Source organism: Equus asinus, chromosome 21, assembly GCF_041296235.1.
Source record: "Equus asinus isolate D_3611 breed Donkey chromosome 21, EquAss-T2T_v2, whole genome shotgun sequence".
Lineage (NCBI taxonomy): Eukaryota > Metazoa > Chordata > Mammalia > Perissodactyla > Equidae > Equus > Equus asinus.
In genome coordinates, this window is record NC_091810.1 from 19,212,342 (window position 1) to 19,233,548 (window position 21,207).

Here is a 21,207-nt window from a genome sequence, read left to right on the forward strand (position 1 = left end):
AGACAAAGCTAGCTTAGCAAATCAGCCTATACCGATTTCTGGGGTTCCCCACTTCTACTGGGGACCTGCTGTCTTTTCAAAGAAAATTTGTGGCTTACAGGGATAAGTGAGGAGTGCACATGAGTATTCATCCACTTTGGCAGCAGAAGCAAAGAAATCTGGGTGGCAGAAGCAGAGAAGGGGTCCAGTCTGCTTGAAAGTAAAAGACAGAATTCACAGGACCGGCCTGGTGGCATAGTGGTTAAGTTTGTGTGCTCTGCTTTGGTGGCCTGGGGTTTGCGGGTTTGGATCTCGGGCGTGGACCTACACACCAGTCATCAAGCCATGCTGTGACAGCATCCCACATACAAAATAGAGGAAGATTGGCACAGATGTTAGCTCAGGGACAATCTTCCTCGCCAAAAAAAAAAAAAAAAAAAAAAAACCCATATACACACACACACACACATTTTAAAAAAAAGACAGAATTCAGCAACATCCATGATTAAGGTTCATAGATGTTATATTTTAATCTTAATATTCAATTTATCAACCTGGTTGGCTAGTACACCTCATGACTTGTGTTGTGACAATATTTTAGGTATTTTTAAGGGCATAATATTCCTTTTACTGCATCCATACCATTTGATGGCATTCTCCCCTTCATGGGTCTCATGTGACGCCTGCGTGAAGCTTGGAAGAATTGGGCAGAGTCCATGGACCCCAGAGCCTGGGGTGTACTTCACACTGACCAGTGAACAACCCACCAAGGCGTGAGTTCCGTGTTTGGGATCAGAGCTTCAGCTACTGGGGCAGCAAGGCACGTGGAGAAAATACCTCCTTATTCCTCAGCTCTGCTTGTTGTGATGAGTTCTTAAACATGTGATAAAATCAGGGGGTGTTATTACTGGAAGCATCCAGAGAGAGCCTCTAGGTGAGTAGGTATCAAACTGAAATGTGTATTTGAATCGTGTGGGAAGCTGGTTAGACACATGGGTTCCCAGACTACCACCCTTGCGAGGTGGGCCCTGGAAATGGGAACACTGCTGGCCTCTGCGGTGCCCTCAGATGAAAATAAGGGGTCGGGCTCGCAGTATTGCAGAGCAGGAAGCTGCCTTGTGACCCTCTCCCCGGCTGGGTAGGAGGCCACACCTGGAGAAACACCAAGTCATTTCACCCCGAGGGGGCAGAGAGGCCCTGAAATGTTCAGTCACCTGCCACTCACTGAGTGGCTGCAGCTCCCAGCTTCTGTCTCCTTCTGGGGAGCACGGGAGTGACAATGCTTCCCCCATTTGCTGTCCGAGATTGTGGTGAGGACAAAATGCATGTTTGAAAATTGTCGAGTTCTCTACAGATACAAGGGAGAGTGATGCTTAACAACCCAGGGACAAGGTCCTAGGAGCTTAAGGACCATGGCCAAGGAGAGGGGACACCACACCCTCCCACTGGCTCAGCCATTCCCGAGCCCTCCGAGGTGGGGCCAGGGTGAAGGACCCCAGTCTTATCTGTGCACACGTCACTGCTCCACCCCATGGGCGTGCACCCTACACCCTATACCCGTCTTCAACTGGGAGATGCTGATGTTCCAGACGCTCCTTTACAGGTCTTATTGGGGTGTCCTGAGCCTCTGTAGCTCACTTCGTGGCTCCTCTGCACCCCTTTCTGAGCATTCTGGCTGGGGTGATAGAATGGGTTTCTCCTGAGAACGTGGCTGGCAGATTTGGGGCCATCACCCATCCCCGTGCCTTCATTCTCAGGGCTGTTGCAATTGCCATTCCGGCTGCTTAGAGCACTCCTTCCCCGGGTGCCCACACGGCCCTTCCTCACCGACTTCAGGCCTTGGCTCAAATGTCAGCTTTGCCACGAGGTCCACCCTGACGCCTAGGCCCCCGTCCCTGCCTTATTTTCATCCGTAGCATTCACCACCATCTGACCAATTGTGTATGTTACTGACTTTTATCGTTAGCTTCTTGTCTCTCTCCCTACTCTGCCACATCCGCCCCACCAGGTCAGGGAGTCAGCTAAATTTCTCAGTGCTGACTATATACCAAGCACAGCTGCAGGCACTGGGGATCCAGCCATGAACTGGGCATGGCTGGCACCTAGGGCCGCTCAAGTCCAGCCAAGGCAGGCCACGCTCTGGGCTTGTGTTTCGGTGATGCTGAGTGGGTGGCCGGTGAGGGAAGCTGGCACCTGTGCAGAGGTGTGGCTGAGGCCCGGCTGAACTGGGGGAGGTAGCTGCCATCTCTTCTGGATGGCCCCCTCGACGCTCCTCTGAACTGCATTGTGCTTGTCTGGACCCCTGAACTAGAGGCAGCCTGGGGACCTTGGGAAAGTCGCTTCCCTGTGCCAGCCTCACCTGTCTCTTCTGTAAAAAGAAGAAAATCGTATCCCCCAGTGCAGTTCAGGTTATTTTAATCGGACCGTCTCGAGGGGCCTGCACAGCCCGTCCTCCTTCAGAGCTGGGCCAGATGAAAGACAGACTTGTTCCGAGGCTCCTCTCTGACTGATGGGATAAAGCGCTCTGCGTGCCCCCAGGGGCGGTTCCCATCGTTATTGCTGTCGGCCCTGAAGCCCAGAGAGGAGCTTTGAAAACCAAAGAAGCCCTCCCCTGGGAGCTCCCGCCATCCTCACCTGGCAGAAGCACCCTTCGCTGCTCCCCTGAGCTTCCTTTGTGTTCCCGAAACCGACCCGAAATGCCTGGAGCTCTCAGAGGACCCGACAGCTGGGCTCGGCAGAGCCGGGGGCCTGATGGAGAAGCACAGAGGCCCCCCTCTGCCCCACGCCAGGTCCAGGAGGGAGGCGCCGTCTCCTTTTGACCTCCCTGCCCTGGCGGGCCGTTCCAGAGGCAGAGACGGGAGGATTCAGGCCTGCAGTCTGTAATGTCCTTGTGCCTGTGTCTTACAGAAATTTAAAGAATATGTGAACGGCAGTAACCTCATCACTAAGCTGCAGGCCAAGCACGACTTGCTCAAGCAGACCCTGGGTGAAGGTGAGTCGGGTGGCGCAGGCCTGTGATGAGGGGCTGCCTCCCCCACTGGGTTTTGTTGTGGCCCCTTGAGCTGTTTCAGCTTGAGACATCGGGCACTTGGCAGAACCAGGCCTGGTACCGGAGCTGCCCTCCAGGACGGGGCGGGCTGGTACAGTCTGTAGTCTACAGCCCTGCTTCAGATGCTGAGAGGGTCCAGTCTGGCTGCAGAAAATACGGGGCAAGCACACATCTTAGTTCAGGTTGTGGGGAGGGTCCAAGGCAAAGTGATAGAAGGGTCCACAATAGGTAGGGGGTGGGAATTCAGGAACACAGGGGTCCACACTGATGCTTCTCAGCAGATCTACTTACCAGGAATACTATCGGAGTGCCTGGCTAGGATTCTAGGTCCAAAAAAGAAAAATCCAGATGTGTAAGGCAGGGTTTGGTCCTTGAGGACCTGGGGACTAGGCTTAAATCTACCCAAAGACTTCCAGCGATGGTTGGAATAAAATCCCAATTGCTCTTATGACACACAAGGCCTTATGTCATTTGACCTCCGCCTGCTTCCCTGACCTCATACCATTCTCCACTCCCTTACTGTGCTCCAGCCACACTGAGCTCCTTTCTGCCCTTCAAAATTCATGGAGCTTATTCCTGCCCCAGGGCCTTTGCATCTGCTGTTCCCTCTGCCTGGAGTGCTCTTACCCTAGATCTCTGTATGGATGGCTCCTTATCCTTCAGCTGTCAGCACAGATATCACTTTCTCCACCAGCCTCTCCTTGCCACCCAACCTCATGGAATCACCACCTCTGTTCCAAAACACTTTCTGTTTGGTTTTCTTCCTTTCGCTCATCATCATGTGAAATCATCCTGTTTTATCCAGTTCATTTGCTTATTGTCTTTGGTCATGCTCCCACCCCCAGCAGTATCATATCTTCAACCTGAGTGGGGACTTCCTGGCTTATTTTACCTACCACTTTATCTCCCATGCCTAGTACAGTGCCTGGCTCAGAGTAGGCACTCAGTTAATAGTGACTGAATGAATGTTGAATGGAAAGGTCACCAGGGCGTGAACTCAGCCCCAAGGGCACGGATGGTTTGCAGCAAGTCCTGGTGTGAGGCTCGGCTGTGAGGGGAGCAGCTGAGCTGGGGTTTCTGAAGCTGCTGGGCCCTGCTTGGAGTATCATGAGCCCCACATCCAGATACATTCTTCTGTTCTGTTTGGAAAGGGCTGTTGGCTGAAGGATGTGCTCCACTGAAAGGAAAAGGACCCAGGATCCAGGAAATAGGGGCCAACATGAGAGAGATGAAGGGAATTTCTAAGGTGATGATGCCGGTAGATCCCGAGATGACAGATGGAAGCAGGCCTGGGATCACCCAGGAGTTTTCGGGGAAGGAGGAGCTTGACAGGACGAGAGCTGTGCTGGGGGCTGGCGCTCGTTGGCCGGCGAGGGTTTGTTGTCCACAGCACGTCCTTGCCCCTCTCTGGATCACTGTCTTCTCCCTGTGGGTGCACTGTCCAGTGGCTGTGCTCTGGCCACACGAGTCCTCCCTGATACCGTCCTCTCGGCGGCCATCAAGGAGGCTGCTGGGATCTGCAGGTGCTTGGCATTTGTGAGCCCCATGCTTCAGAGGAAACGGTGAGAAATTAAACCATTTCCCATCCCGAGGCACTTGTAGTGTAGCTGGGAGACAACTCATGAATTCATGAAAAATTAAATAGCGATAACACTGTCACATAGAAATACTGGGTGAATTGCCAGGTGAACAGCACAGACTCGGAGGGCTGTGAATCAGGAGAGGAAGGGATCAGCATGGGCCCAGGAGTGCTGGGAAGGTTTTCAAGCAGGAGGAATAACCAGGGCTTTAAGGCTAATACCGAGGGAATTTTTTCAATCGACTTTATTGACATATGTATATATAATAAAGCACACCCATTTTATGTGTAGAATCCCTTTTGACAAACATATACACACGGGTATAACCAGCACCACTCAAATCAAGATACAGAACATCCCCGCCACACCCACAGTTCCCTTGTGCCCCTTTGCAGTCAGTCCCCCCATCTCTACCCCAAGCAACCACTGATCTGACTTCTGTCACCATAGTTGAGTTTTTGTGTTCCAGCCGGTGAGAGCTGGAGAACTTTGGGGTTGATGGAAAGGCTCTATGTCCTGATTTGGGGGTGTTTATGCGTAGGTGTATGCATTTGTCCAAACTCACTGACTAGGTTGTAAGGGTGGGGAAGAGTGAGTTGCAAGGAGCTTTTTCTTCATTCCCCTCCCTGCCATCCAAATTCTACTCATCCTGACATTTTGGTACTGGGCCAGGTGAGTGGGGCAGGAGTGTGGGTAACAGAGGGAACCAAAACAGCAAGAATGGAGAGAAAATGAAGAGCCAGAAAGTTCTAAAGAGGAGCTCGCGTGAGTGTATAATGGAGGCAGCTTCCACAGCTAGCATTAAAGAGGAGGATCCATTTTTACGGTCAGGGGAGTGGGGGCTGGGGCTGTTTCTCATGAGCTGTGTAACAGAAAGCGAGTCCCTGTGAGTTGGTGGCTACTTGTATTTTCGAAATCAGATGCCCTGGATTTAGAAAACTAGATGTTCTTTTAAAAAATAAGATCCTGGATGAGAAAGTGCTTCTCTCCAGCTCCCCCATGAGGGCTGTCAGATGCAACCTTTTATTACTGCCCTTGTCTGAATGGCCTTAATGAAATAATACTAATAATTAGTTTTGGTTGGCGTAACTCCTGACCCATTTGGTCTTCCATGTTCCTTTAGCCTTCAGCTACACCTTGCTCTGAGATGTGGTTTACCAGTCCTTCTTCTAAGTTTTGAGCTGAACAGCAACAAAAAACTGCAGGAAAATGCAGCTTCAGACGTACAAGGGCGGCTAAGAAAGAGTCATCTGGAAGACTCTCCATCGTCCTGCTTTCTAGGAAGCCAGCAGTGGAAAAGCCACGGGCTTCTTTCATAACCAGGATGGGTCTTGTTAGACTAGTCATTTCTGGGAAGGTTTTCTTCTCGTGTCTTTGTTTTACTTTGTTTTTTAATAAACTCGTTGTTTTAGAATAGTTTTAGATTTACAGAAAATTTGCAAAGATAGTACAGAGTTCCCACATACTCCACATCCAATTTCCCCTATTTTTAATATCTTCATCTTACATGCGTATGGTATATTTGTCACTATTAATGAATATCGATACATGATTATTCGCTAAAGTTAAAAATTACTGAAAAAACTGAAGCTGAGACTAAATCTTCAGTCATTTTTGTATCCCCATGGCATGCTAGGTGTATGTGGATTCTAGCGCATTGGGAGAATTGGTTCTCCTGGGTGATAAAGTTCTTGCCTGTTGGGTAAAGGGGGGCATGAGAAACTTGAGCAAGCCAAAGACAGCTCAGAATCTTGGCTAATTCATTCTTCTGGTGTCAACAGATGGTTCACCTACCTGCACATATGGACCCTTCCAGTCAGTAGAGCTACCCTAAGAGTGGGGCTAGGGTAGTCACACCCGCATCCATGGCCTGTCATGTTGTCTCAGGGCTCTGTTGTATTGAGAGGGACAATCTGGAAATCTTGAAAACAGGTGAGAAATATGGGGCCAGGCAGAATATTTTGACTGGCTTCTTTTTTTTTTTTTAATGAAATGAAGTATCATGTGCCTCAGTTTCCCTCAAGTACTCTTTTGACAGCATGGCTCAAAGAAACCACAGGTTAGAGGAAGCGTGGAATCTTTTGGGCCACTTTTTCTTAGAAGCAAATTTTTGAACATCACTGACCCAAGACACACAAGTCAGAAAGCTCCCAGGTACCCTGCAAATTGGCATTCCTAGTTAGAAATGTCACTGCCGCATCTTGGGAACAAGAGCTCACAGCCATATACGCCCTTGGCTGTCGCTATGTCGTTTAATTGGCCAGAGGATTCTCAGTTTATCATCATCTCTCAGTCTTAGCTCTCTGACCTTTTTATTGCTGTGGGTAGTCTGTGAGCTCCGGGGTTTACACCCAGGATACGAGTGGCTTTTCAATTTACTCTGGCCCCTCAAGGATGAATAGTGCATTGTCTGTAAAAGGGATGGGACATAACCTTTTCAGGCCAAGATTTAATAGCCCATTACAGAGCAAAACGTCCACCAGGACCAGACAGTCTGACCTTCTAGAAAATGAGCCACCAACTATAAAATATTTTTTTTTAAAATCCAAACAGATCTCAGAAGGTAAAGGGCAGAGCATTTTTTTATTTCTGCTGTTTGTTAGAATTTGAGACAATTTATTCCAAAAGATGTTGGTAATGGGGTTCTTGAGGGCTGGAATGTGAGTCTAAAGCTGAAGGAGAATCTATGAGATGCTTTGCCAGAGGCAAGTCTGCTCGGAGTGTGTTCTGACGTTCCACTCCAGGACCTAAACTCTTTCATTCCTACCTCCCGCTTCTTCCCTCCCTGCCCCTGGCCATCCATTCATCTGTCCATCTGTCTATCTAGAAGCCCAGGTGCTGTGCTCAGCCAGGACTGGGGGTATAGTGTATACAAGAGAGAAAAAGTTCCTGCCCTCATGGGGAAGAGAGACCTCAAACAGTAAACAAACTATCAAGTAAAGAATTATAACTGTGATAAGTAGCATGGATGGGAAAGCTGGGCTCAGACAGAGAACAATTGTGCACATAGGGGTGTGAGGGGGGACCTGCTTTAGGCTGGGTGATCAGAGAGGCCTCAGAGCGGAAGTGATGTTTAAGCTGAGACTGAAGGATGAGAAGGCCCCAGCTACATGAAAAACTGGGGAAGGCTGTCAGGGGCAGAGGGGGTAGCACATGCAAAGGTGAGAGGGATGTGGGAGTTAGCATTAAGGAAGGGCAGTGTGACTAGGCTGTAGTGAGCACATGGAGGAGTGGGCAATTTTGGAACCAGGAGGCGGCGGAGCAGGTCCCCTTTGTAAGTCAGGGTTGCACAGTTGACTGCAGCCCTAACGAAACCATATGTTTTATAGTCAATGCAGGCCATTGGCTCGCCCCTGTCACGGGCCGCCACGAGCTCCGACTTGGGGTCTTGGGTCTACATGAAAATTTAACTCAAACTCATGTCTGATAGGATTTTGCCCCGGAGCCCATACACGCAATCAAATTAAGCAGAACAAATTTGTCTGTTTTACCTAACTTTTCTCTTTTCCTGCTTTGGTCTTTGGCTGCAATTCAACAAACTGCAGTCACTTTTGTAACTGCTTGTGGCTTTGGTTAGGAATTAAGGAATTGTATGTTGATTCACCCCAAGTTCTATTTTCAGACCTCTGTGACTCTCTTCCTCCCCCCATTTCTCTCCCCAGCCCCATCCAGCATTGTTTTCTGTAGAGAAAATAAATGCTCGGTTCTTTCTTTTAAAGAGTTGCTGCACGTGATGCTGAATGGGATTCTGGAGTTGAGAGCTATGCTGTCCAGTGTGGTGGCCATGAGCCACATGTGGGTATTGAACACTTGAAACATGGCCAGTCTGATCTGAGATGTGTAAAATGAACACCAGATTTCAGAGTTAGTACGATATGTATATAAATATATATATTTACACATATATAAATATATATCCATATATAATAAATAGATGTATCCATATATAAAAAATCTTAATTTTTTATATTGATACATATTGAAATGCTAATATTTTTGATATTTTAGGTTAAATACATTATTGAAATTAATCTCCACTGTTTCTCTTTACTTTTTGTAATGTGGCTACTAGGAATTGTGGCTTGCATTATACTTCCTATTGGAGAGCACTGGCCTGGAGGCTCTCACGGCACCATAAAAGGAATGAAGTACTGAGTCAGGCTCTATGGATAAACCTCAAGAGCATTATGCTAAGTGAAAGCAGCCAAAATGCAGAAGACCACACATCGCATGATTCCATTTTTATGAAATGTCCAGAATCAGCAACTCTATGGAGACAGAGTGGATTAGTGGTTGGATTAGAAGAGGGAGTGACTGTCAATTGGCACAAGGGATCTTTCTTGTGTGATGGCAATGTTCTAAAGTTGAACTGTGGTGACGGTTGCAGAATTTTGAATATTTACTAAAAATAAACTACAAATGGGTGGATTTTATGCTATGTAAATTATACCTCAATAAAGCTGTTAAAAATAAAAGAGGGCAGTGATTTGAGTCTGGAATTCCAGGGAAATGTACCATCTGGAGATAAGATTAGGGAGCCCTCAGTAAGCATCTGAGATCACCTAGAGAGAGTGCGTAGAAAGAGAAGAGAAGATCTGGGTAGGCATCCTGGGGGCATGCCAACATTTAGAGGTTAGAGGATGGGGAGATGAGGATCAGACAGCAAGAGAAACTGAGGAATGACCAGTAGGACAGGAAGGATACCTGGAAAATGTGGAATTATGCCAATCAAGAGGAGAAAGCTTTATAAGAAGAAGGGAGTAATTACCCGAGTTGATGATGCTGAGAAGTCAGATAAGAGCAGAGAAGACATTGGGTTCAGCCACACAGAACTGTTTCCATGGAGTGGTGAGGACAGGGGCCAACTGCAATGGAGTGAGGGGCGAATCAGAGAGGAGGAAGCAACAGTGCTTTTAGACATCTCCTTCAGGAAATTTCGCTGTAAAGGAGAGCTGAGAAATGAGGATGTAGTTAGAGAAATGGGGTCATGGGGAGATTTAAAAGCTAGGGTATACGTATCCAGAACATGTTGATATGCTGATGAAAATGACCCAGAAGGGAGGAGATTGAAGATATGAGAGACATGGGAGGCACAGGCAGAAACAGAGCCCTCGAGAAGGGCGGAGGAGGTGGGACCAGAGCACATTCAAAGCTCTGGGCTTTGGCAGAAGTAGGATGCTTCCTCCAGAGCACCCTGTGGGGGGAGAGGGGGCGGGAGCAGGTGCAGGTAGGTGGCTGGGTCTCATGGAGACACTCTGAGACCTGTTTTACTGATTTTCTTTTCCAGGGAAGGAAGTGAGAAGGTCTTCAGCCAAGAATAAAGGCATGGGGATGAAAGGCTAGCAGGGTTGAGGAACTAGAAGAAGCTGTCTTATGTCTGGTGCCCTTCAGGGCGGGGCCTATGACAGGTGCTCAGTAAACCTTGGTTGAGGTACAGCAGTGCACGAGTCCTTGAGCTTTGCTCTGCACAGAAGGGATCGCCTGGGGTGCTTGTGCAGATGCAGGTTCCTGGGTTCTTAGCTCAGAGATTCTGAGTCAGGAGGACCACGGAAGAGCCAAGGAATCTGCATTTTTAACAAGAGCCCCGGATGATTCTGATGCAAGTGGTCAGCAGGCTGTAGTTTGAGAATCATTGGAAAAAATGTATGTGGACAATATAAAATGAAATGTATGGGAGGCCCTGGGGATTTAATAAGACTCAGTTCTTTCCAACAGACCATACCTTAGGCATAATTAGATGTCCCATTTCACATTTTTTTTTTGTTTGTTTTTAGAAAAAGATGAATGTTCTCGAGTTAAAACAACAACAAGTAAACCTCAATGTATACTTTTCTTTCCAGGGGAGAGAGCAGAATGCGGCACAACCAGGTAAGAGCCGGGGAGCTTGTTTTCTTTCACCTGCTGCCTGGGGTGGGGAGTGGGATGAGGTGGGAGGAGCAGGAGAGGCGGGAAGGTGGGCAGACAGACCTGCTGAGAGCTCCGAGATGCTGGGCTGTTCCTAGAGTGGGACAGCTCTTCACCAACGTCCCTGCGGGTTGGCGTGGCTGTGCTCAGAGGGGAGGCAAATGCAGTGTTCGGGCTGCTCTGCTTTTTCTAGCCTTCCACTGGTGAAGCCACGCCCCCTCAGGCGTGGTGGAGGGGGTGGCTTTCGTGGTCAGTGGGGTATCCCCCTCCCCTTTCCCCGCCCCTTCGCGCTGTCCATCGGGTGGACATACATACATTGCAGAGTGGCTGCGGGCAACCAGCGGAGGCCAGAGGCTGTGGGGTAGCTGTTGACCTGACTCCCCATCTGTTACATGGCTGCTGAGCAAAACACCCAGCCCCGGCGTGGGGCCAGCCTAGGCTCCCCATTTGCCAAGGCTTTGGATTTGGCTCGTATCGCACACATCTGGGCATACGCATGCGCATCTCAACATTTGTGCCCGCTGCCCGCACCCTGGCTTCAGACCTCACAGGCCCTTGGATGGACTGGTGGCCGACTCCCTTGCTGGGAGAGTAACACACGGGCAACTTCTGCTTTCTTTCCAGCTTGCTCGACATTACCCTTTGCGCTTTCCCCTGAGCAGACCAGAGCCAGTGAACACTTTCCACTTGGCAGCGGATAGCTGATGGGCTTTCTTTCAGCAACTGCGCCTTTCCTCCACTTTCAGAGAGTTTAGATCCATAAGCAGCCCTGTCGCTGTCGGGGTGGTTCCTCGAGCCAGCCGTGTCCCAGTTCCCAGCAGTAGCTATCCCCTGCCCAACGTGAGTTCAGCCAGTGGCCTCTCAGCCTGCACTTTTCTCTGGTGTGGCAGTTGAGAGCTGCCTTTTGGCCCAATGACCCAATGACATCCTTTCCCCACAAATTCTTCCCAGTGGCCCAGAATCCTGGAAAGCTGTCATACTTGGCAGGAGAGAGAAGAACCCTCAACTCTCTCCTGCTCATCTGGAAGGGAGTTGCTGGGAAGCGTCCTGGAAAGCTCTGGGGCTTTCAGTTTGCTGGGCCCAGGATGGGGGAGACTCAGGGCTCTCCAGAAGCTTAGCCTGTGCAGGGGTTCCTCTGGGCCCCAGCAGTCTGGGAACATCCAGGTGATTCATGATGCCAAGCGAGGACCTTCCAGCACATGGGGCAGCAGATGTGCAGGGTCAGTTTCTAAGAACCTTTTAGAAACAAACTCCTTATTTATTTATTTTCTGGCAAGAGGATGGTGTCATAGTCCCAAAACAACAGAAGCCACATTTTACACCAAAGTCTGCAAATAGTGAAACAGATGGGGGACGGATGGAGCCGTCCCTTCCTCCCTCCTAGTTCCTAGAACTTATGTGGGGGAAAACGGTTCCAGCAGACTGCAGGAGAGGCCTCTAATCAAACCCTTGGCCACGTCCCAGGTCTTCCTCAGAGAAAAGTTGAGGGTTTTTTGTTTGTTTGTTTTTGTCTTTTTAGATAAAGCCCTCTGAGATGTTGTCTTTCCACACCCTCTTTGACTTAGGGCCTGGGAAATCCAAGCTAGGTTATAGACCTCCCACTTGGATATGCTGCATTATGCTGCACACGTAGCCATCTGCACTCAGGCCCTTGGCCAAGGTCAAAGGCAACTTTGTCAGTAAACTAAAAGCTTCCCGTTACTTCCAAAAATCATTTTTTTCACTTGTGCAGTGCATCGCCAACTTGGAAGTGGTTTTAAAATAAATCTTAAAGGCCCGGGGTGAGAGGGGTGCTATGGCTTTCTGTATGTTCCGTAGTTTCCTGCCCAAGGTTGGTGTCATTTGGATGGTCATTTGAGCAGGTCCCCTTAGCCAAGTTGCTGCTGGCTGTGTATAGACAGACCAATTTTTTGCACATAGGCTGCAACACATTATATTTTTTCTCACACTTAAGAACCTTAGAATAGCCCAGATTCATAATAACCGTGTAAGTAGGCCAACCAGATGCAATAATGCACTTGAAAAGTGTGTGGTAAATGGCAAAGCCAGATGCAAACGTAAGGTTTGGTTATGGTTACTCAGACTAAAGACTGGCTTCCCTAACCCAGGTTGACTTGCCCCTGTGGTCTGGATTAGCAGTGAAATCACTTGAGATTTCTTGTCCAAACAGATGCAGCCTGACATGCACCCACACACAGCCTCCGAGAGCCTGACCACCATTGAACTGCGCCATCTTGGATGTTGACACCCATGTCTGTTGGGTTGTCTAGGGAAAATTTTAATCACCATCCTTTTGGTCACAGAATAATTTTGAGGACAATTCCTGTGTTGCCAATGTATGTTAATTTTCCTATTGGTTCAAAGGCAGAAAGGGGACATTGGTCTCTGGTTTCTCTTTCTTCCTCTCCGTGGCTTTCTCTGTTCCTATTTTCCCTGCCTCTTTCTCTCTCTTTCTTTCCTTTTTGCTCTGCAACTGAGCAGCAGAAGAGATGGAAGGCTTAGGCTGCCCCACTTTCCTTGGCTGAGCTGCCCCCCTGCTCCCCACTTTGTGCCCCACCCAGCACTTCAGTAAGTCGGTCTCGATTTGATGTCCTGCAAAGTTGGGATAGCTACGTTTCCTTGTCAGAGATTCCGGTCAGTGCACAGAGCACCACACAGAGAAAGAAATCCCTCTGTGATTTGAACAGCCCTTTGCCTTGTGGATTGGGCAGGAGACATGGGAAAAAGCATCCTATTTTCCCTTTAGTCCATTTTGTAAACTTAAAGAGAGAAAAATCCTTAGGATTTATTAAGGAAACCCTCCAGCTGGGCACCCTAGATTTTTTGATATTGGGTGTCCAACATCTGCATTAAGAGTCTCCACTCTTGCTGGCCAATTTAATAGATAATTTAATGCTACTGCTGGATGTTCTGAGATAAAGTCAACTTCCCAATTACATATTCACACTAGAATCTTAAGTAGTCTTCCTACTGAGTAGCTTAATTCTATCCCCAGCCTCAATCACATATTATCTATGTGACCTTGGGCAAGTTTCTTAGTCTCTCATGGGCTCATTTGCCTTACGTTTTAAGTGGGTTTAATAATTCTTGCCTACCTCACAGGGCTGTTGTGAGGGTATCATGCAATGTGAGGTGAGGAAATGACCTGAGAATGTTCAAAAACAGAAACCCAAAACCCTATGAAAACAAGGTGGCGAAGTTGCTATCTTCAAGTTATTCCTGATCCCAAGACTTAAAACCTATGGCCTTGTGTCACATTTTTGGCACTCTCTTTTGGCATTTGGAAATTCAGAAGCAGATCTGTTGTCAGAAATATCACCTCCATCTACCCACATCCTCAAAAAATAGGTAACTTAAGAAAAAAGAAATGACATGGACCTAGCTAACCAAATTGACAGAGATCCAAGATGGGCTTGAAATAATCTTGCCTGTTGTTTCATTTCAAAATTTTGGTCTGTGCTGTTATTTTGGTTCCCATGTTTGGGTGGCATGATATTTGGATTCAACTGTGTCTTTGCCCATGCATGTCCTGCAGCTAGCCACATTTGCTCAATACACAAACGCCTAGGAGGAGCTGGTTGCAGTTTCCCAGAGGGCTGGGCTACTGAGGGAGATGGGCTCAACGAGGCCAGTGAGCAGAGGCAGCATGAATCTCATTCACCTTGATTGGCTCCAAAGTCCGGAAGATTTCTTGCCCATTCACGAAAGTCAATCAAGACCTGGGGGACCAGGTCTTTCTTGTCACGTGTGGACATTATCTGTGCCAGGCTGGGTCCCCACTTCTTGCTCCCCAAATTGCGAACTAAGCCATTTGAAAACAGACTGCCTCTCTTGGTTAGGGGCCCTCCTCCTAACCTCATAAAGCCATTTTGCCCTGGAAGACTGGCAGCATTGAGTCAGGCCAACTTGGGTGGCGAAAGATGAGCAAATAAGCCAACACAGGTATATGCATGGTGAGCAACTCTGGAAACTGGTCCAGTGTTTGTGGCTGTTTCACTGTTCCTAGTGAACCATGCTATGGTTTCCCCTCCCTGTGGCCAACTGTGGAGCACAGGGAATGGAGATCCTAAAGTAAAGCAAGACACTTTCAACCTGACCCCATGGGTCCTCCACTGGCAAGGGTTAATGGGATGGATGAATCCTTGGCTGGAAATGAAAAAGTGCCCTACGGCTCCATGACTGGCCCGGTGGTAAAAATTGTGGACTTGGAGCCAAAGAAGCCTGGGTTTGGGGCCTGGCTCTGCCAGTTCCCCTTTCTAGGCCTCAGATTCTGCTTCTGTAAAATGAGGCCATACGTACAGGGTTGAGCTGACCTTGGATGTGGTCATGGATTTGAAAGCGCTTTAACTGAAAGTGTACTTGACTAAAGAACAGGATGTAGTCGTTGTCCTGGGTCACCCAGGGACCCCAAAGAAGCTGCAGCCTCCCTCTTGGCGTCAGTTTCTTCATCCCTAAAATAAGAATAATAATTGCCTGGTGCTTAGGTCAATGAAATAAAGATTAGTCAAGTGCATTTGAAATGCCAAGAGGCATTAGGAAGATCAGTGCTCTGGTCCATTGGGAGCTGAGACTGGGTGAAGAATTTAAGCCAAAATAATGAAAATTAACCCTTCCAATCATGTTTGAAAGTCTCTTGCTTTCTCAGGCTACAGAGTGTCTCTCTGCCCTGACTCCCCCTCCATCTGGTCAGCTGTGCAGGATGACAGCCTCTGATGGGAGTTTCACTGGTTTCCTGGACATGTGCCATTTCCCCCTATGATTTAGAACGCACTTGAGTTATACGAGAATTGCTCCTGCTTCACATTGCGGGTCCATTAAGATCCCCTTAAACATCCAAAGGCCTTCAGATGGAGCATTGGACACCAATGTGCTGGGGGCTCAGGGCTTCCACCTACATTTGTGTTCTCCTCCCGTCATGGGTTTGCAGAGCGTCCTTCCCAGTTGTATGTTTACCTTGGTTGCTTTCTTGATTTCTTTTGTTCCGTTTTCCCCTAGGCCCCCCTGTCTTCCCCCTAAGCCACAGAAAATGAGGAGACCTAGGCCTCTCTCAGTGTGTAGCCATAAACTATTTAACGGCTGTATGGAAGCGTTCATTAAGGTACTTGCTGGGGAGCCATGGAGTCCGCGAATGCGCCCAATGTAATGGCAGCCTTTCTCCACCTCCTCCCCTGCCAGCAGCCCTGCCTCCACCAACCAGAACTTTCAGTCTGTGCCCTCAGCCAGGCCCTTTGGGGAGCTGGGTCCTCGCTGCAGCCTGCTCGTGGCTTCAGTAAGGGCTTCTAATCAGAGCAGCTTTTGTCTCTGACCAGTTGCTCCTGAGTGCCTTGCCGTGATTCTCGTTCCCAGGGGAGGAATGTGACCATGAAGAAACCCAGTGAAGGCAGTGGGGTTGAAATGCCAGCCCAGTGGTCTCTGCCAGCCAGGCTTTCTTGCTTCAGGAACCAGGGTCCTAACCAGCCCGAGGGACAGTTAGAGAAACTCCCTTCCCTCACTTCACACCCACATCCTTACCTCGCTTCACACCCACATCCTCACCTCGCTTCACACCTGCATCTCCCAAGAGGAGGTTGGTTGGAAGCAACACAAAGAAAATCCCTGTGGGCAACAGTATGTTTCTATACAAGTGATTTTTTGGTTGTGGTTGAGAATATACCAGCAAAAGAAACATGTGCGATTTGTATAAGAGAAAACCGTGCCACCCAGTTTTGCTTCTTGTTAAGTGGTCTGGGAGGAGGGAGAACAGCTGAGGTCGCCCCTTCAGAATTGCAGGTTAACCCTTTCCACCCTAAACTAAAAATTCAAGCGTTTCAGCTAGGTGAGTTTCTCGTTACTTGCTGCTTGGATGCAAAAGGTACAGGATCCAGCCATCCCAGATAGAATGGCCCAAGGCAAATTAAGGTGGTGATGGAGTTGAAAAGGGCAGCATGTCAAGAGAGACTGGAGAAAGGGCAGATGAACTCTTAACATTATTTAGGGGGAACAGGAGAGAAGACCGCTGCCAGTTATTTGAGAGCCCACCACCATCTTCTGAAGATCCTTGCAGAAAGGAAAGACGACTAGTGTCACAGGAGAAAAGTCAAGGCTCTTGGGCTTTGCTGACAGTTCAGGAGTAGTGGAGGCTGCCCGTGCTCCAGCCCTCTCTCCTCCATCCTCAGACAGGGTACACACAGGACTTGCAGTAGGGGAGGGTTGGTCTCAGGCCTGGGAGGAGGAGGAAGGACCAGCCTGGGTCCCAGGACTGTCTCTGTCTGTGGGTTGGGTTCTGGGGAGGGGACAGTGGGGGAAAGGGACAGTGGGACAGTACAGTACAAGTTGGGATTGCCCAGGGCCGGGAAGAGCAAGGGCTGCTTTGGGGTACCTCAGAGGAGCGAGGCATAGAGGATCCCAAAAGGAGGAGAGAGAGTGCTTGGAGGTGATTCTGAGGGAGCAGTTTGCAATCCAGTAGGTCATGGAGGATGGGGCTGTGTCAGAGTCTTTCTGCATCCCCCCTCCTCTCTCCTCCAAGCCTTTCTTCTCGGCCACCCTTGCCCTCAAAAGTGCCACCCTCCATGGCTGAGACGGGCCATGTCAGCTGTGCCCCCTGCCCTCTCGGGAGGTCTTCAACACAGAGAGCTGGCAGTGTGAGGCGAGTCAGACAACACTCAGTGGCTTATGCGCAGAAACAAGTGCTGTGAGAGTGCAGAGCGGGAAAAGCTACGAGCACCGGGGCACAGGAGGCTCTGACGGGGCTTGGAAGGAAGGGTGGGAGTAAGGTGTCCAGGAGTGGGACCGAGGAGCCCCTGAAAGGAGGAACAGAACAAATGAGGCTCAGAGACAGGGACGCCTTCCCTCATTTGCTCAGCTCTTTGGAGATGGGTGACCAGTCAGGACACGTGGAAGGGGCTGACTCATGGGCCAGGATCTGAAAATGAGGCGTTCTGTTTAATGAAGTCTTTTAGGAGAGAGCTCCTGCGTAAAATGTGTGACTCTCCGGGGATCTGACAAACACATTGGAACTTCTTCAACCACGTGAGCGTTTGCCCCTTGGAGGGAGTCGTCTGGGGAAGCCACGTTCTTCTTCTGAATATGTCACCATTGCTGCCCTTGGTCAGTCTCCTCTAGAGCCTGCAGCACGGCCTTTGTCAGTGATGCCAGAACTGCGTGTTAGAAGGGACAGCTTGGCCTCTGTGGAATGAGAAGCGCCTTTCCGAGCTCAGCCTAGCAGCATCACTGGACGTACAGAAGGGCAAGAGGCGTCTTCTAGAGTGAGGCTGGTTGGCTGGCTCTGCAAAGAGCGCCCGAAGAAGGACACCCCAGAGCACTGAGAGTGGCACATTGTTGGAATAAGGGCACAGCCTCCTCAAGGGACTGTTTGGCTGAAAAATAAAAGGTCTATCTGTTAAATTGCATTTCTTTATAGTCACACTGTGCTTGTACCACATCCTATCAGTGCAGTTCAACAACCGTTCTGCGCCCCTGTTAGGCAGGCGGTGCGCAGACAGACTTGCACGCAGCGTGGTCTTACTCTCCAGGGTTATTAACTGTCAGAGAATGAAAAGCCAGTCAGTCCTTCCACCTTGGTGATGGAAGTTAATTTTCTCTTGTGATTCCCACGCCATCTGGAAGAAGATTCTGTGTGAACTCAGACTCCCCAGCTTTGAAATGCCAAACCTGTGAAAGGTTTTTCAATAAAATGACATCACTGGGACTCCATGATTATGATGATATAGAGGGACAAGGAAGCACTGCTAAGTTAGGAATGATGGATAAATGTGGTTGGAGTTACGTTCATAAATTTCTAGGACCCTACCTGAATTGACCCTTTTCAAAATCCTTGATTTTTTTTTTTCTCCTCAGATAGAAGGAAAACCAATTTTTATTATAAATTTTGAAGCCCAGGAGCTCTACCTCTGTGGGGGGGGGGGGAGAGTCCTCACCTTGTTTCTATGAAATGAAAATGATGATCACCGACCGCATGAGTGTGGGACGAGGATCACATGAGCTGGCGTACGCCGTGTTTCTGGAGCGCTGCCTGGCACACAGTGAGCACCGTGGGCGTGTTAGCTGTTATCTTTGCCATTAGCTTTAGGAGATTGCTCATGAGCCCCATCTGACCGTGCTGTTTGCTCGGTTCTGGGATTCAGGTAGGTTTAGCCAACATATGGTATGAGACGTGGGGGACTGGGCAGATGACACCAGCTGCAAGTTACACCTCCCCTAGTTTCTCAGTTCGGCCTCTTCAAGGAGCCTGGATGAGACCTAGCACCCACCCAGAGCCTGACCCACTGCATATGTGGGAAGGAAGAACAGACAGCGCTCCCCTGCAGAGGGGCGGCTTCAGTGGCTTTAGTGACCACAGGGGCTCCAGTTCTTGGGAGCAAGATCCCGAAGATGTCCTGACTCTCTCCTGCCTCCCTCTCCCAGGCCTTCCTCAGCCTTTGGGCTTCCCTGAGGTGTTCTCAGTGCCAGTGCAAGGGTCAGCGGGTAGGAAGGAGAGAAAAGCCAAATGGATACCCAGGAAAAACTCCCGAGCCTGTTTGGTAGGAAAACACTGGAAGTTGTTTGGACTTTAGAATCAGGCGAATCCTTTGGGTCCCATACAGAGGGCCCCTGGTCAACATGATCTTGGTAAAATTAGCTTTTTACTAAGAATGAAGTTTCCTGAGCTGAATTCCAGGGGCAGCGTTACAGTAGACATGTGAAGGTCTATGTCCGTCCTTTGTGTGGGCAGCTGGGCTGACTGGAAGGGGTCTTAGGTGGGCTCTTGTCCACTGGTGAATGAACAGCCCCTGTGTTGAGAAGCAGGTCAACATGGAACCCTTTCTTGAACAGGTTCCATAGACAAGGAATCACAGGGGCTCCTTTGCCACCTGGAAGGCTGGCTGGGGGCAGGGCCCAGAAGTCCTGTGAGGCCCAGGGGCACAGGGGTGGCCGTCCCCCCCGGCAGGATGGCTGCTGGTCTCCCCAGGACCTTGGTGGGCTGCCACTGCATTTGGGCATTCGCGGACGCCGAAGGATCTGCTTACCCTAACTGATCTCACTCCTGCGTAATCTTTTCTTTTTCTCCTGCTCTGCTGCCTGTTTATGTTTTGTTATCAGAGGAAGAAGAAATGCTCGAGCCAGGAACCAGGTATTTACTAGAAAGGTCCGTTAGCCCCCTTCAACCGGATGGAACCTGCCTTGAGTACTCACTTCTGGAACAGGGCCCACGTTGCCTGTCACCAGTGGGTCCATTTTACTGTCGTTTCCCTGACTGTAGTTAATCAAGGAAAGAATTCACAGGTGGGGTGTGGAGGCGCCATGAGACATCCAAATTCATGGGTTTTCCTCTGTCCCTTCACAAGAGCATGTTACATATATCTTCTTGTTTCCTTACCTTCTGAGGAGACTAGTACCTTAATTTGGCCCCTTTTAAAAAAATGTTTTAAAAAGATGTTATGCTCTTTAAGTGGCCTGAAATAAAAGGGAGGTCAACCAGTTGTGGAATCCAAAAGTACCCCTTGCTCTCTGTGGCTTGGGCCGGTCTAGAAAGACGTAATTGAAAATGCTTTCGCAGCCCAGATGCATATGTTTAGAACTCCATCTTATTTGGCCTTTGTGACTAAGGTTGGCTACTCAGTGGTCCAGAGCTGACGTTAGTTGTTCTAGAACTTTTCCTTGTACCATGTTTACTGTTAAACAAATATCTGTATGGATGTTTAGGTTGTAATATGAACTGGTCTTCTCGTCTCAGAGCTCAGAAGGACCCCCCGGGGCAGCCTTGCTTTCCCATCGTGGGTTCTTCTTAGTTCTGGCCTCGGGGGCTGCTGACCTAGGAGGGGGCCTGGAGCCAGGCTTTCAATCCTTGAGCGCTGGGAGAATAGGGTTGGGTTGGGGCAAAGTGGACCGGGAGGCAGAGGACTCCTAAGGAGCAGACTCCAGCCCCCTCCATGCGGTGGGTCCCTCCCCTTCCTAGATGTGCCCCCAAGCCTCCTGAGCCCCGATTCCTCCCCAGCTGAGAGAGAAGACAGAGCATTTCTTTACAAGCATCCTGGCTACGCCTTTTTCTGCACATAACTGAAGACTCTATTTTCACTGTTGGTGGAGCCTTTAGGGTTAGCAGTTCCATGCTTATTTTCCTACTAATCTGATGGTACTAATATTCTGGCTTGAGTTTATAATCTGTGTTTGCAGTGTCTTTTTCCCTGTGGTGGTTGCCAAGCCCAATACAACTCACAATGTTTTTTCTTAAGGATTCAGGACAAGCTATCCCACTCGTAGTTGAGAGCTGCATCCGATACATCAATTTATACGGTAAGCTCGCTCGTGGGGCCGTGTTTTCAGCTCTCTCCAGAACAGGTGCTAGGCTGTTCTTGTAGGAAATGAGATTCTAGTTCACCTTGGAAGACTTCCTGTCTCTGCTCTGCTTCTGAGAGGGAAAACGCTCCGTGGAACAGCTACCCTCCTGAGCACTGTCTTTTGAGCCTTGTGTGTCGGAGCTGGAAGGTGGTGGGGAGAAGACCCAGGGGCTAGGGAAACCGAGGAGCAGGGAGGGCCCAGACAGGAGAACCATTTTAGCTCCTTCCTTGCTCCCACCTAACCCCAGAGCTCTGTGCTTTGGATGTCATTGACTGAATGTCATTGGCCACTCAGTCAGTTAATACTGCTGGATCCTAGTCAACTCCATGAAGGAAATCCAGTGTCTGGGACTTGCTAACCATGGTATCCCCAATGCTT

The 21,207-nt window shown here is 49.3% G+C and overlaps 1 protein-coding gene across 12 annotated transcripts in view; it reads left to right on the forward strand.

Annotated features, from left to right (window-relative positions):
• SRGAP3 (SLIT-ROBO Rho GTPase activating protein 3) overlaps nt 1-21,207 on the forward strand; it is a 246,090-nt gene that overhangs the window by 179,546 nt on the left and 45,337 nt on the right. For 2 of the 12 annotated variants that reach the window (XM_070492686.1, XM_070492689.1), the window contains exons 10-13: nt 2,887-2,971; nt 10,383-10,476; nt 15,508-15,610; nt 20,724-20,784. In XM_070492686.1, the coding sequence (XP_070348787.1) occupies nt 2,887-2,971; nt 10,383-10,476; nt 15,508-15,610; nt 20,724-20,784 (343 nt within the window). Of the gene's footprint in view, nt 1-2,886; nt 2,972-6,389; nt 6,541-8,680; nt 10,363-10,382; nt 10,477-15,507; nt 15,611-17,442; nt 19,557-19,590; nt 19,622-20,723; nt 20,785-21,207 lie in introns of those variants that run through there. The other 10 variants (XM_014857939.3, XM_044754247.2, XM_070492687.1 and 7 more) reach the window with 9 other exon arrangements.